The sequence below is a fragment of the Eptatretus burgeri genome, chromosome 5, assembly GCF_056783735.1.
Source record: "Eptatretus burgeri isolate ZD-2024b chromosome 5, Ebu_testis_v1, whole genome shotgun sequence".
In the NCBI taxonomy this organism is placed as follows: domain Eukaryota; kingdom Metazoa; phylum Chordata; class Myxini; order Myxiniformes; family Myxinidae; genus Eptatretus; species Eptatretus burgeri.
Genome location: NC_140965.1, coordinates 95,768,119 through 95,784,489, shown reverse-complemented (window position 1 = coordinate 95,784,489; position 16,371 = coordinate 95,768,119). Strand labels below are relative to the sequence as shown.

Below are 16,371 nucleotides of genomic sequence, written 5' to 3'. Positions count from 1 at the left end.
TATATATATATATATATATATATATATATATATATACTGCCTATGTATATATATATATATACTGTATGTGTATATATATATATACTGTATATGTATATATACTGTATATGTATATATATATATATCTATATACTGTATATGTTTATGTTTGTATATGTATATATATATATATATATATATATATATATATATATATATATATATATACTGTATATGTATATTTATGTATATGTATATGTATATATATATATACTGTATATGTATATGTATGTGTATATATATATATATATATATATATATATATATATATATATATATATGTATATGTATATATACTGTACATGTATATATATAGATATTATATATCATATATATGGTATATATATAGGCATTCAATGTCGTGCTCGAGTCTGTGATGGATCAGTGCCCCAGGAAAGATAGTCTTCTCATCTTGAGGGATTTCAATGCATCGACTGGAACTGATAGGGATGGTCATGAGACATGTGTTGGTCCCCATGGGTCAGGTACTATGAACCAGAATAGCACTAAGTTCCTTGACTTTGCAAGAAGTCATGGACTTAGGGTGGCTGGTTCATGGTTTCAGCGGCCACAAGCTCATCGCTGGACTTGGTATTCCAACGCTGGCGGTGTGGCAAAGGAGATTGACCATGTCCTCATTGACGGTCGTTGGAGGATCCTCCAGATGCTCCAGGTCTACCGGAGTGCTCAGTTCCTCAATACTGACCACAGGCTTGTTGTAGCAACTCTAAAGCTGCACCTTAAATCCTGGAGAATGGTACCATCCCAGCCTCGGCTGGATGTTGGCAAGCTCAGGGATGAGAGAGTAGCTGAGGAGTTTGCGAACAGGCTGAGTGGACACTTGGGGGGTCTGGGTGCTTTGGGGGGTCCTGAAGAGTTGTGGAGCGCCTTCAAGACCACCGTCCTTGATGTTGCCGGTGGATGTCTTGGAGCTCACCGCAGGGCAAAGAAGAATTTTGTCTCTCAAGGGACACTGGATACCATTGACCAGAGTCACAGGGCCAGGCTGAATGGCAGAGCTGAGCTGTTCAGGGAGCTGAGGCGTCAAACGGTACGTGCACTGAGGGTGGACAAGGAGGCCTTTGTGCGAGGAATCTGTGAGGGGGTAGAGCATCACCTGTGGACAGGTGATTCTCGTCCCGCTTACAGGGGAATTCGCGCTTTGCGTTCATCCAAGCCCATCCCTCGGAGCACTTCAGTTCGAGCAGAGAGTGGTAGGCTCTTGACAGAGGAGTCTGAAGTGAAGGCCCGCTGGGCCGGTTACTTTGAGCGGTTGTACCAGGCTGATCCCCCAGCTGTCGAGTTGGACGTCAAGGGTGTTACAATCCCTGTTGCTGACCCTCGAATCAACTGTGGTTCACCTTCGCTTGTGGAAACACGGGCTGCGGTGAACCAGTTGAAACGGGGCAAAGCTCCAGGGATCTGTGGCATCCATGCCGAACTTCTCAAGGCTGGTGGAAATGCTGCACTCGTGTCGTTGCATGCAGTTTTGTGCTCTGCCTGGAACACAGGCATCATCCCAACTGACTGGAAGAGGGGCCTTGTTGTCCCTCTCTGGAAAGGGAAGGGTGATCGCCGAGACTGCAACAACTACCGAGGGGTGACGCTGCTCTCAGTGCCGGGCAAGGTCTTTGCTCGGATAATTCTTGATAGGGTTCGCCACCACCTGCTTGAGCACCAGCGTCCAGAGCAGTCAGGCTTTACACCAAAGAGGTGAACGATTGACCGTATCCTTGCCCTTCGTGTCCTAACCGAACGCAGACGAGAGTTTCGGCAGGGGCTGCTTGTAGCCTATGTTGATCTATGTAAAGCGTTCGATTCAGTGAATCCGGATGTCCTCTGGAGGATTCTTGGTCTTCGTGGGGTGCCACCAAAACTGATCGATCTGATGTCTGAACTCTACTCTGGTACTGAGAGTGCTGTGAAGTGTGGTGGTATCATCTCTGACTTATTTCCAGTTGTTACTGGAGTTCGTCAGGGGTGTGTACTGGCCCCCACACTTTTCAGAACTTGTATGTACTGGATTTTAGGGAGGATGTCGGAGAGATCAAGCTGCGGTGCATCGTTTGGGAATATCAAGATCTCGGACCTTGATTTTGCAGATGATGCAGTCATCTTTGCGGAGACTTTAGACATCCTTTTGGGGGCCCTCGAGGTGCTGAATGAGGAGTCGGAGCCGCTGGGATTACGGGTTTCTTGGGTCAAAACTAAGATCCAGGCTTTCGGTGACATCTAGGATGCTGCTGTCCTGTCTGTGGCTGTTTGTGGTGAGGATGTTGAGGTCGTGGAGAGATTCACTTTCCTTGGCAGTGATATTCATGTCTCTGCTGGCTGTGAGTCAGAGGTCAATAGACGTCTGGGTCGGGCCTGGGGAGTCATGGATTCACTGGATCATGGGGTGTGGCGCTGCCGGTACCTGTGTAGGAGGACGAAAGTCCGAGTCTTCAGGTCCTTGGTACTTCCAGTCTTGCTCTATGGATGCGAGACTTGGACTCTGACCAAGGATCTGAGATGGAGACTTAATTCCTTTGGTACCAGGTCTCTTCGGAGAATCCTTGGCTATCGCTGGTTGGATTTTGTGTCCAACGAGCGGTTGCTGAGAGAGACTCGGATGAGATTTGTTACCTGCATAGTCCGTGAGCGTCAGTTGCGGCTGTATGGACATGTGGCTCGTTTTCCTGACGCTGATCCTGCTCACCAGATTCTCTCAGCGAGGGAGTCTCATGAGTGGAGGAGGCCAGTGGGCCGACCACATGCCTCGTGGTTGCAGCAGGTTGACTATCATCTCAAGGAGATGGGGATGGGCCTGGCATCTGCCTGGGGGATGGCCAGACGGAGGCCCCTGGAGTACCGGCGGAAAGTGGACGCAGCAACGCGCTGTTCTGGCACATGCTCCCATACCTGACCTGACCTGATATATATATATATATATATATATATATATATATATATATATATATATATATATATATATATATATATTATGTATATGTATATATATATATATATATATGTATATATATATATATTATGTATATGTATATATATATATATATATATGTATATATGTATATATATATATGAACTATATATATATGTATATATGTATATATGTATATATATATATGAACTATATATATATATATATATATATATATGTATATATACTGTATATGTATATATACTCTATATGTATATATACTGTATATGTATATATATATACTGTATATATATATATATATATATATATATATATATATATATATATATATATATATATATATATATATATATATATATACTGTATATATAGAAGAGCTCGGGCTCGGCGTGACACCGTCTTTCCTTCCGTGTCCGTCTACCCTGTTGTGTGACTATATGTCTCTTATTTACATACTATTGGAATATACCTTTAGACTGCTGAGACCCCTTTGACCTTTGATGACCCTCGAACACTCCGAGGACTCTTAAGATGGAGAAGACCCAAGAGACCCTGAGAACCCAATGACCGAAAAGACCCAAAAGTCCCAAAAGACCTTGAAGACACAAAATACACTGAAGACCCATAAGCCCAAGAAGACCCAAAAGTGACAAAAGACTCATACGTCCCAAAAGACCCAAAATATCCAAAAAACCACAGACACTTTAGACCCCTTCGACCTAAACACTATTTTGACCCCTTACACCCTTCAGACAGATTAGACAGCTTAGACCATTGACCAGTTTGACCACTTGGTCCCTCATATCACAAAGGAATTTTCAAATAAATACAATATCAGCAATATTACAAACAAGAAGAAGATGTCATGCAGAGCATGACACTTGCAAAATCCAGAAAACAAATTTGACCAAAAAATGATTGATTGTTGAATTCAATGATGAAATATGCAACACCTCTTCAAATTTCAAGTCAATCTGTTGAAAATTGACAATTTTAGAAATTCGGTCTATGTTGTCCTTTTGGCCGATGTTGATCTTGAAAATAATTGGTGTTTGAACTCAGTGACCTGATATGCAAATCCTCTTCAAATTTCAAGTCAATCTGATGAAAATTGACAATTTTAGAAATTCGGTCTATGTTGTCCTTTTGGCTGATGTTGATCTTGAAAATAATTGGTGTTTGAACTCAGTGACCTGATATGCAAATCCTCTTCAAATTTCAAGTTAATGAGACGAAAATGAAGGATTTTGGAAAGACCTCCTTAGTTGTTGACCTTTGGTTCTATGTTGACCTTAAAAAAATAATTAGCTAGTTGAATTCAATGACCTGAAATATAAATCCTCTTCAAATTTCAAGCCAAGCAGATGAAAATTGAGGACTTTAGAAATACCACCTTAGTTGTTGACCTTGGGACTATGTTAACCTTTTGGTCTATGTTGACCTCAAAATAATTGGCTGGTTGAATTTAGTGACCTGAAATGTAAATCCTCTTCAAATTTCAATTCAATCAGATGAAAATTGGCAATTTTAGAAATTCGGCCTATGTTGACCTTTTGGCCGAGGTGGACCTCAAAAATAATTGGTGGTTTTATTCAGTGTCCTGATTGGGAAAATCCTCTTCAAATTTCATGTCAATCGGATGAAAATTGAGGATTTTAGAAATCTCACCTAAGTTGTTGACCTTGGGACTAGGTTGACCTTTTGTTCCATGTTGGCCTCAAAATTAATTGGTTGGTTGAATTGAGTGACCTGAAATATAAATCCTCTTTAAATTTCAAGTCAATCGGATGAAAATTGAGGATTTTAGAAATCTCACCTATGTTGTTGACCTTTGGCCTTTGTTGACCTTTTGACCTCAAAAACAATAGGCTTCTTCCTTTTGGCAAACTCTTCCATGTGATCAAGTTTCATGAATATAGGTTTAAAATTGCGACCTGTAGACGACACATAGACAGACAGACAGACAGAATAACAAAATCGACGAACCAATATACTTGAAAAATATACTCGATTTTGCAAGTCATAAATTTGTAGAAAAGAAATGTTTGTATTACGATTGGTGTAAATCATGCCAACACAACAAATCGAGGACGTCAATCTCTGCAACAACATGTGGAGAGGTGAGCGTAGTGAGCCGAACTATGCCAGCCTATATTTAAAATGTGCTCGGTCTCGCCGTGAGCCCATCCTTCCTTCCCTCTGTTCGTCCATCCGTCCTTCCGTCCGTCTACATGTCTATTATTTACGTATGATTGGAATGTACATTTGGACCCTTTAGACTGCTGAGATCCCTTAGACCTTTGAAGACCCTCTAACACTCTGAGGACTCTTTAGACCCCAAAGACATAAAACCCCAAAGACCCCCTCTCACTGCCTTCCCTCCCTCTCACTGTTTTCCCTTCCCTCCCCTCTCACTGCATTCCCTTTCCTCCCCTGATGCTGCATTCCCTTCCCCTCATGCTATCCTCCTCCGAAACCCCCTCCCCTTTCCACTCCCATGGACATCTGGCGGTCTCCGCATGCTGTATTAACATGTTGTTTTAACGTCCCCATTTCATTCAATCCTGTACTCCCCCCCTCCAATTCTCCACAAGTCCAAAGGCAAGTCAAGAACCCCTCCTCTAATGCTTACATCCTCCCAAACCCCCTCCCACTTCCTCCTCTCCTCCTCGCTCCATCTCCCTCCCTGTCCCAGAGTGTATAGCGATGATTGGTGAGGCGTCACTCTCCACACCCACCCCTCCTCGATCTTCACCCCTTCCTTACTCGCCCCCTTCCTCACCCCTCCTAGCTCTCCCACCCCTCATCCCTTCATACTACCCCCTACCTCCTCTCTCCCTCCTCCTCTCTCCACCCTTTCCTCCCTGCTCTATACGTTCCCTCCCTCACTCTTCCACCTTTCCTCCCCCTTATCCCCACAACTTCCCCTCTGTTGAGGGGACGATTTAGGACTGACTGTTTCGTTTTGAATTTCAAACAGCTTCACCAGAGAGTAGCATGTATGAATCAGACACAGAGTGAGCTTACCGGAGGAGTGCAAATGTCACTACATGTACGAGCACACGTGCATGCAGGCAGGTCTTTGCCAGGTAGATAGTGTGGGTCTTAAATTCTCCCAGGCGGTTTTATATAGAACACGGTGGTAAAAAAGAAAATGTTGCTGTTTGGGTATGTTTTATTGACCTTCCCTTCTGCTCATGCTGTCTTCCCTTCCCCCACCCCTCTGCATTCCCATTCTCTCCTCTCCCATCTCTCTCTCTCTCTCTCTCTCTCTCTCTCTCTCTCTCTCTCTCTCTCTCTCTCTCTCTCTCTCTCTCTCTCTCTCTCTCTCTCTCTCTCTCTCTCTCTCTCTTTCTCTCTTTCTCTCTTTCTCTCTTTCTCTCTTTCTCTCTTTCTCTCTTTCTCTCTTTCTCTCTTTCTCTCTTTCTCTCTTTCTCTCTTTCTCTCTTTCTCTCTTTCTCTCTTTCTCTCTTTCTCTCTTTCTCTCTTTCTCTCTTTCTCTCTTTCTCTCTTTCTCTCTTTCTCTTTCTCTCTTTCTCTCTTTCTCTCTTTCTCTCTTTCTCTCTTTCTCTCTTTCTCTCTTTCTCTTTCTCTCTTTCTCTCTTTCTCTCTTTCTCTCTTTCTCTCTTTCTCTCTTTCTCTCTTTCTCTCTTTCTCTCTTTCTCTCTTTCTCTCTTTCTCTCTTTCTCTCTTTCTCTCTTTCTTTCTCCCCCTCTTTTCTTTTTCACCCCCTCTGAGTGTTCCCGTCAGCAAAGTAACGGCTGGTATTTGCACGTGTGTATGTATTATCTATATGTACATATCTATGGCCAATGAAGACCGAGAGATAATGGTTGCTGAAAGCAACCTCAAAATAGAAATGACAGCAAGAAAGTTAATAATAATAATAAAAAAACGATGCCAAAGGCTACAAAGGGAGAAAACAAAACCGCATGTTTGAAAATAACCTGAAAATATTCTACTGCAAACAAGGTGAAAAATAAACAATCTGTCAAATCCCCCCAATTAAGATAAACTTGAAAATTTCTGGAGAGGAATCTATGAGGACCCAAATGAACACAACAAAGAGGCATGTTGGATCCAAAAGTTGGAGGAAAAAAACATCTAAAACAAGTAAAAAACACATAAAATGTCATCATCCACGTTGTTTTAGTAATTTTGCTGTACGGAGTTAAAGGGTTCGCCATATTTATGTACAACTAAAATGGCCGCCAGTCTACCAGTCGATCAGAACCATCTTTGATCAGATTGCAAAATAAAGTGAGGTGCACGTGCCTGCCATCATGTACTGTGCTTGTGCCAAGTTTGAATAAAATCGGACCTTGCATGTGTGAAAAATCGTTGGGGACGCATTTAAGTAACAAAATGGCCACCAGTTGATCATCTTTGATCTGGTCTCGAAAAAAAAACTGATGTGCATACTGTATATAAGCCATCATTCATTATCTGGGTGCCAAGTTTGAACAGCATTTGTAAATGCATGTCCGAAAAATGGTTGAGGACGTGTTCAACATCGAGTTTTTCACAACTAAAATTGCCGCCAGTCTACCGGTCGGCCATCTTGCATCTGATCTCGAAAAAAAAATGGCATGCTTATGTAAGCCATCATTCCTTATGTGTGTGCCAAGTTTTAACAACATCGGTAAATGCTTGTCCGAGAAATGGTTGAGGACGTGTTCAACATCAGGTTTTTTTGCAACTAAAATGGCCGCCGGTCAGCAATCTTGGATCTGATCTCGAAAAAAAAAATGATTTGCTTATGTAAGCATTCATTAATTATCTGTGTTCCATGTTTGTACAAGATCGGTAAATGCATGTCCAAGAAATGGTTGAGGATGTGTTCAACAATGGGATTTTTTAATAACTAAAATGGCTGCCAGTCGGCCGTCTTTGATCGCATTGCGAAACAAAATGATGTACATATGTATACCATCATGTTTTGTCTTTCTGCCTAGTACAAATAAAATCGGTCCATACATGTCTGAGATGTGGTTGTGGACGCACACACGCACGCATGTACAGACACGAAATTTGAGACCAAATCCATAAGCCCCCGTTTCGGACTAAGTCCATTGAACAATATACCACCAACTACTAAACAAGGCCATACTCAAACTGCAATACGAGAAGAACCAAATTATCCACAGTATGGATAAACTACAAGAAAGCTTTTGATAGTGTTCCACACTAAAGGATAAAATGCATGCAATTGTACAAGGTCAATCCCCAAAGAATCCAACGGATAGAGAAAGCAATGTATCTTTGGAATACTACATTGACACTGCAGGACTCAGAAGGAAAGATCAAAATACCAAGGGTGAATATATGATACAGGATCTTCCAGGGAGGCAGTCTTTCACCCCTCCTCTTTTGCTTGGCCCTGGACCCACTGAGCAACATCATTAATGAGAAAGGACATGGATACACCCTCATGTCCAATAAGAGAAAGTCCAAAAAGACAGGAAAGGTGACGCATCCATTGTGCATGGATGATTTAAAACTCTCTGCACTAAATGTCAAATGGAATTTGGCCCAGATAAGTGTGTCAAGTGCACATTCGTACAAGGTAGACCAACAAAAATGGACAACATAAAAATCGACACGAATACAACAATACAGAAGCTGGACAACGAAGCATCATACAAATACCTCAGAGTCGTAGAACCGCCACCAAATATGTCACAAACAAATGTGTATAACAATTACAAAGAATAGAATGAGGCTGATCCTGAAAACATAACCCTCTCCAAGGAACAAAATCAAAGCCACATAAACCAATTCACAATACCAGTATTCCAGTACAGCTGCAGACTAATATAACTGGCCACAAGAGGAAATCAACAAACTAGATATCAAAACAAGGAAACACCTCACTATCCACAAAATGTTTTACAAAAAGCAATGCATCCTGAGAATGTAGCTGCCGAGACGAGAAGAAGGTAGTGATTTAATGGAACTCAACCAAGTGCACAGACTGACAACAGTATAATTGGCTGAGTACGTGAAAAGTTCAACAGTTTACTGAATCCAATTTGTACACAAATACTACAAACCAGATAAGGTATCCCTAACCCACTGAGCAAAACATTTCCAAAGATCGGTGTGAATGGAAGATATCAGACGCTAAACTGAAACAGCATGAAATACAGTCACAATGAGAGCAAAAAAGGCAAAAGAAAAATATAAAACGAAATCTCAACAGATGTACAAGAACTGGGAAAACGATAAAAGAGCAGGAAGTTATCAAAAAAATAGTACCGCTGCACCTGTAGCTTATCTGGGACCTTGCCTAATGCTGAAACCAAAATTTGGTAGCATTCTGACTGGTGGATCTGGAGAAGAAGATTTATGAAGGAATTTATGCAATTTTCCAAAAAATTTATAAAGACCACCATTTTGACACACTTTCGGTCACGTGATCGGCATGACCTCCATAATTTAACATCCCTACCTTGGCCTAATGCTAAAACCAAAATTAAGTACCATTCTGACTGGTAGGTCTGGAGAAGGTTTTTGAACGAATTTACGTGACCGCCATTTTGACACATTTCTGGTGATGTGATCGGCATGACCTCCGCAACATTTCACATCAGGACCCTGTCCTAATGTTGCAACCAAAATTTGGAAGCATTCTGACTGGTGGGTCTGGAGAAGAAGATTTTGAAGGAATTTAATAAGTCTGCCATTTTGTCCTACTTAATGTCACTTGACCAGAACGAGCTTTGCAATCCCTGTTACCAGTGAGGAGTGGAACCTTGCTGCCAAATTTCAGCCAGATCAGCCCAGCGGTTTGGTCAGAGATGTCGAAATAGGAGCCAGATGGACAGACAGATGGATTGTGCATGATGACAATACCTTATCTGGAATTCCAACTTCAGATAAACTAAAAAATGGTTGGACAGATTGGGTACAGACAAAGTAGGCTCAATGGAATGGCTAAAAAGAGGTCAGCTCAACTAGGATGTAGAACAAATCATAATTAATGCCCAAGACCGAGGACACTTATACCAATGACTTCAAGAAAATGGCAGGACTGAGTTGATCAGACAAGTGTAGTTTCTGCAAGGTACAAACAGAAAGTATGAGCCACATCCTATTGTGATCTAAAAACTCATGTCAGAACAGCTATATACCCAAAGGCACAACAAGGTATGTCGAGGAATCAACTGGTACATCTGCAAAAATCTCAACATCCCATTTCCAAAAAAATTATGAAACATGACCCAAAAGCAATTGCTGAAAACAAAGTAATGCTCATCCCCATCAAGCAGGAACATAAAAAAAACAAAGCATTGCGACCGGATATAGTACAGAGGTACCAAAAAAAAGAAGAAGGCATTGCCAATTCAGTTGTCAATACCCAGTGATTTTGGCTAAACAACACAGAAATCAAGAAAATGACTGAATACCAAGACCTGAAAAATAAGATCAAGAGGTCTTGGAAGCTGAAGGGCATCGTATTTGCACCAGGGATAATTGGAGCAACAGGAATAAAAAGAAGAACGAAGCTGAGATTTTAAAAACCATCCCCAGGAATATTACCACTAACGAACTACAATTGGAAGCAGTCCAGGTTTCACTATGTCTGGTGTTGGCTAAATGGTTTGGGTGGTGGCCGTTGGATCCTCGGGTCCTGAGTTCAAATCCCGCTTAGCTGTTGAATTAATACCAGGTGGGGTTAACTCGACTTGTCATCCTCCCGAGGTCGGCAAAATGAGTGCCAGCAAGCTGGTATCCTGTGTCAGAGTGGCGACCCATCCTGGATTGTGTCAAATATCCAAGGAGACTGCTTAGGCAGCACCAACGCTCTGCACAGAGTATGGTCCCAATCTCCTCCTCTCTCCAGGTTTCAGTGACGATCCTAAAAAGAGAGCCCTCAGAACAAAACTCTGAGAACAACAAAGTTGAACAGCTTGGTTCATCAACTGTGATCCCTTACTGAAGCGGAAGTGGATACTTTGAGTCCCGTGAGGACTGCATTCCATCTCTTCAAACCAACAAATGGAGATAATAACCAATGACACGTACACACGTACACACACGTACACACACGTACACACATATTGCATACAATGTGCTTCTTTGTTATTAATATTTTTATGCTTTCCTGGTTTTAGGTTTGGTGCTTGCATTATGCTTCCTGCCAGCATCACGTGGTACGTAATCACACAGCACATTAATTTATGGCATTGGCACAATTGAACTTGAAAATGTTTTCAATATTGGTAAATTATTGAGTGATGAGGATGAAAATGACAGAGGATGGTGAAGTAAAACCAAAGGAAGAAAGGAGATCATTCATTGGCACAAAGGTTTAGAATGGGGGATGGGGGGGGTGGGGGTGTGCATTGACCACGTGGCTACGAAACGACGATATTGATGCACCAAATTAATGTAACACCACAAAATTGATGCTTCAACAAGAAAACTGATCGCCAAACTGAAAATAATGGTTTCTATTTGGAAACTTTCATTTCTTCCGTAATTCTCCATTTGATGGCAGTTCGACAAGTTAAATAAATCATGCATGCCTTGATTGTGTTTTTGTGTCCATGTCGGTTATCCTATATGCTGTTGAAACCTCCATCAAATGTGCAACTGCCAAGTGCAAAATTCTCACGCTGAGTATTAGAGCATAAACATGTCACTGGTTATGTAAATAGAACAAAAGCTTCCCCAGGAAGTCTCAATTCATTACATATATACACTGTATGTATCCTGTATGTAGATAGCCAATAAGTGATTCGACGGATTTCATAAGAGCAATAGCATGATGTGACGTCGTGACATGCGCATGTCCACCACATCCCCTCCAATGTTGGAAGCTTCCATAGGAATACTCAGATAGATGAGAAACTGAGATTTACAGGTCACAACTAATGGACAGTGGACCATGGTTTCTCCCTTGTGGCAATACAGGATTCGACAAAGTTTTCCGTTTGAATATGATTATTTCAGTGTACACATTCACTAACTCATTATTGCCCCTGTTTATTGGAGTGATTTGATCCTAAACAGCCATGGATTACAAGAGAGTGTGCTACTTCACCAACTGGAGCCAATACCGCCCGGGATCTGCAAAATTCTTACCAGCAAATGTTGATGCTCACCTGTGCACCCACATCTTCTATGCTTTTGCCACTATAAATAACAACAATGAGGTGGCCACACGAGAACGGAATGATGAAACTCTCTACCACGACATGATGCAGCTGAAGAATGTGTAAGTAATGAATATCAATTAATTTACATATCAATTTTTTTCTGAAGTTCCTTAAAAGCCCTTTTTCAGTATAATTCCTTCAATAAAGTGTCAACAACCAAAATGCCCTCACATGGTGTGTGGAAGATGAAAATTATTTTGATCACTATGTACTGTACTTGAAAACCTCACACAATTGTAGTTTGAATCTGGTTGTAGTTCTTCAAGTCAGCAATGTTTGGAAAGTATGACAATGTCATAATGTCATGAGAAAAAAAATGAAAGGAAGCAAATGAAGTGAAATATTTAAGGGGAAGAGAAAAGGAAAGGAAATTATGAGAAGAGGAGGAACTCAAACGATGGGGGAATGAAAGGGAAGAGGGAAGGGGAGGATTCCACCATTTTGTACATGAAATATCGTTATAGAAATGACTGAGGGGTAAAGAGCTTTAGTTTATACGAGTGATTTCATAGTAGATGTCAGAATAAGCATGATGTAATTAAACAGAGTGTGTTGAGTCGTGTTCAGAAGCTCTTGTCTTTTCACCCTTATGTCTGTTTCTAAGGCCCCATCTCCCTCTCCCTACACTCTGCAACATACCTTAAGTGATCTGTCTACTGGTATTTTTCCATTCCGTCCATTTAGCAGAACTGTAAGAAAGGTCATTGCACGATCTGATAATGGGCTTCCCTCACAGGCCAGCAGCAAGCTAGACCCAGAAATGGAAATTACTGGCCTGTCACAGAAAATCAGTACATTCGCAGGATCCTCATGTGACATCGGAGAGGATATAGTAGAGAATGCTGGTGGTGTGAAGATCCTGCGCTATTGTGGAGATACCATGCTGTGTTGTAGAGATGCTGCACTGTGTTGTGGATATCCTGTGCTGCAGTGTGGAAATCTTGTGCTGTGGTGTGATCACTCTGCATGGAGATCAAACTGCATGAGGATCTTACTGTGTAGCGATTGTGCTGTGTGGAGATCGCACTGCATGGGCATTGCACTGCGTGGGATCGCGCTGCGTGGGGATCGTGCTGTATGGGGATTGCACTGCATGGCCATCGCGCTGCGTGGGATCGCGCTGTGTGGGATCGCGCTGTGTGGGATCGCGCTGCGTGGGATCGCGCTGTGTGGGATCGCGCTGTGTGGGATCGCGCTGTGTGGGATCGCGCTGCGTGGGATCGCGCTGTGTGGGATCGCGCTGTGTGGGATCGCGCTGTGTGGGATCGCGCTGTGTGGGATCGCGCTGTGTGGGATCACGCTGTGTGGGATCGCGCTGTGTGGGATCGCGCTGTGTGGGATCGCGCTGTGTGGGATCGCGCTGTGTGGGATCGCGCTGTGTGGGATCGCGCTGTGTGGGATCGCGCTGTGTGGGATCGCGCTGTGTGGGATCGCGCTGTGTGGGATCGCGCTGCGTGGGGATCGTACTGCGTGGGGATCGCGCTGCATGGGGATGGTGCTGTATGGGGATCGCGCTGCATGGGGATCGTGCTGTATGGGGATCGCGCTGCATGGGGATCGTGCTGTATGGGGATCGCGCTGCATGTGGATCGCGCTGTGTGGAGATCGCACTGCATGCGCATTGCACTGCGTGGGATCGCGCTGCCTGCGTGGGATCGCGCTGTGTGGAGATCGCGCTGCGTGGGATCGTGCTGTGTGGAGATCGTGCTGCGTGGGGATCGCGCTGCGTGTGGATCGCGCTGCATGTGGATCGCGTTGTGTGGAGATCGCGCTGTGTGGGATCGCGCTGCGTGGAGATCGCGCTGCGTGGGGATCGTACTGCGTGGGGATCGCGCTGAATGGGGATCGTGCTGTATGGGGATCGCGCTGCGTGGGGATCGCGCTGCGTGTGGATCGCGCTGCATGTGGATCGCGTTGTGTGGAGATCGCGCTGTGTGGGATCGCGCTGCGTGGAGATCGCGCTGCGTGGGGATCGTACTGCGTGGGGATCGCGCTGAATGGGGATCGTGCTGTATGGGGATTGCACTGCATGGCCATCGCGCTGCATGTGGATCGTGCTGTGTGGAGATCGCACTGCATGGGCATTGCACTGCGTGGGATCGCGCTGCCTGCGTTGGATCGCGCTGCGTGGGATCGCGCTGTGTGGAGATCGCGCTGTGTGGAGATCGCGCTGTGTGGGGATCGCGCTGTGTGGAGATCGCGCTGTGTGGGATCGCGCTGTGTGGGATCGCGCTGTGTGGGATCGCGCTGTGTGGGATCGCGCTGTGTGGGATCGTGCTGTGTGGGATCGCGCTGTGTGGGATCGCGCTGTGTGGGATCGCGCTGTGTGGGATCGCGCTGTGTGGGATCGCGCTGTGTGGGATCGCGCTGTGTGGGATCGCGCTGTGTGGAGATCGTGCTGCGTGGGGATCGTACTGCGTGGGGATCGCGCTGCGTGTGGATCGCGCTGCATGTGGATCGCGTTGTGTGGAGATCGCGCTGCATGTGGATCGCGCTGCGTGGAGATCGCGCTGTGTGGAGATCGCGCTGTGTGGAGATCGCGCTGTGTGGAGATCGCGCTGTGTGGAGATCGCGCTGTGTGGAGATCGCGCTGCATGTGGATCGCGCTGCGTGGGATCGCGCTGTGTGGAGATCGCGCTGCATGTGGATCGCACTGCGTGGGATCGCGCTGTGTGGAGATCGCGCTGCGTGGGGATCGCGCTGTGTGGAGATCGCGCTGCATGTGGATCGCGCTGCATGGGATCGCGCTGTGTGGAGATCGCGCTGCATGTGGATCGCGCTGTGTGGGATCGCGCTGTGTGGAGATCGCGCTGCGTGGGGATCGTGCTGCATGGAGATCACGCTGCGTGGAGATCGTGCTGCGTGGGAATCGCGCTGCGTGGAGATCGCACTGCGTGGGGATCGCGCTATGTGGGGATCGCGCTGTGTGGGATCGCGCTGCGTGGGGATCGCGCTGCGTGGAGATCACGCTACGTGGGATCGCGCTGTGTGGAGATCGTGCTGCGTGGGGATCGTACTGCGTGGGGATCGCGCTGCGTGGGGATCGTGCTGCGTGGAGATCGCGCTGCGTGGGATCGCGCTGCGTGGGATCGCGCTGCGTGGGGATCGTGCTGCGTGGAGATCGCGCTGCGTGGGATCGCGCTGCGTGGGATCGCGCTGCGTGGGATCGCGCTGTGTGGGGATCGCGCTGTGTGGAGATCGCGCTGTGTGGAGATCGCGCTGTGTGGAGATCGCGCTGTGTGGAGATCGCGCTGCGTGGGGATCGTACTGCGTGGGGATCGCGCTGCGTGGGATCGCGCTGTGTGGAGATCGCGCTGCGTGGGGATCGCGCTGCGTGGAGATCGCGCTGCGTGGGATCGCGCTGCGTGGGATCGCGCTGTGTGGAGATCGCGCTGCATGTGGATCGCGCTGCGTGGGATCGCGCTGCGTGGGATCGCGCTGTGTGGAGATCACGCTGCGTAGGGATCGCGCTGCGTGGAAATCGCGCTGCGTGGGATCGCGCTGTGTGGAGATCGCGCTGTGTGGAGATCGCGCTGTGTGGAGATCGCGCTGTGTGGAGATCGCGCTGCATGTGGATCGCGCTGTGTGGAGATCGCGCTGCATGTGGATCGCGCTGCGTGGAGATCGCGCTGCGTGGGATCGCGCTGTGTGGAGATCGCGCTGCATGTGGATCGCGCTGCGTGGGATCGCGCTGCGTGGGATCGCGCTGTGTGGAGATCGCACTGCGTGGGGATCGCGCTGTGTGGAGATCGCGCTGCATGTGGATCACGCTGCGTGGAGATCGCGCTGTGTGGAGATCGCGCTGCATGTGGATCGCGCTGTGTGGGATCGCGCTGTGTGGAGATCGCGCTGCGTGGGGATCGTGCTGCATGGAGATCACGCTGCGTGGAGATCGCGCTGCGTGGAGATCGCGCTGTGTGGAGATCGCGCTGTGTGGAGATCGCGCTGTGTGGAGATCGTGCTGCGTGGGGATCGTACTGCGTGGGGATCGTGCTGCGTGGGGATCGCGCTGCATGTGGATCGCGCTGTGTGGAGATCGCGCTGCATGTGGATCGCGCTGCGTGGAGATCCCGCTGCGTGGGGATCGTACTGCGTGGGGATCGTGCTGTATGGGGATCGTGCTGTATGGGGATTGCACTGCATGTGGATCGCGCTGCGTGGAGATCGCGCTGCGTGGGGATCGTACTGCGTGGGGATCGTGCTGTATGGGGATCGTGCTGTATGGGG

At 46.2% G+C, this 16,371-nt stretch overlaps 1 protein-coding gene across 3 annotated transcripts in view; it reads left to right on the top strand.

Annotated features, from left to right (window-relative positions):
- The window catches only part of LOC147026998 (chitinase-3-like protein 1), a 70,674-nt gene that overhangs the window by 12,907 nt on the left and 41,396 nt on the right, over nt 1-16,371 (top strand). For 2 of the 3 annotated variants that reach the window (XM_085882981.1, XM_085882980.1), the window contains exons 2-3: nt 11,098-11,136; nt 11,999-12,203. In XM_085882981.1, coding sequence (XP_085739107.1) covers nt 11,098-11,136; nt 11,999-12,203 — 244 coding nt within the window. Of the gene's footprint in view, nt 1-11,097; nt 11,137-11,980; nt 12,204-16,371 lie in introns of all 3 variants that reach the window. The other variant, XM_085882982.1, reaches the window with a different exon arrangement.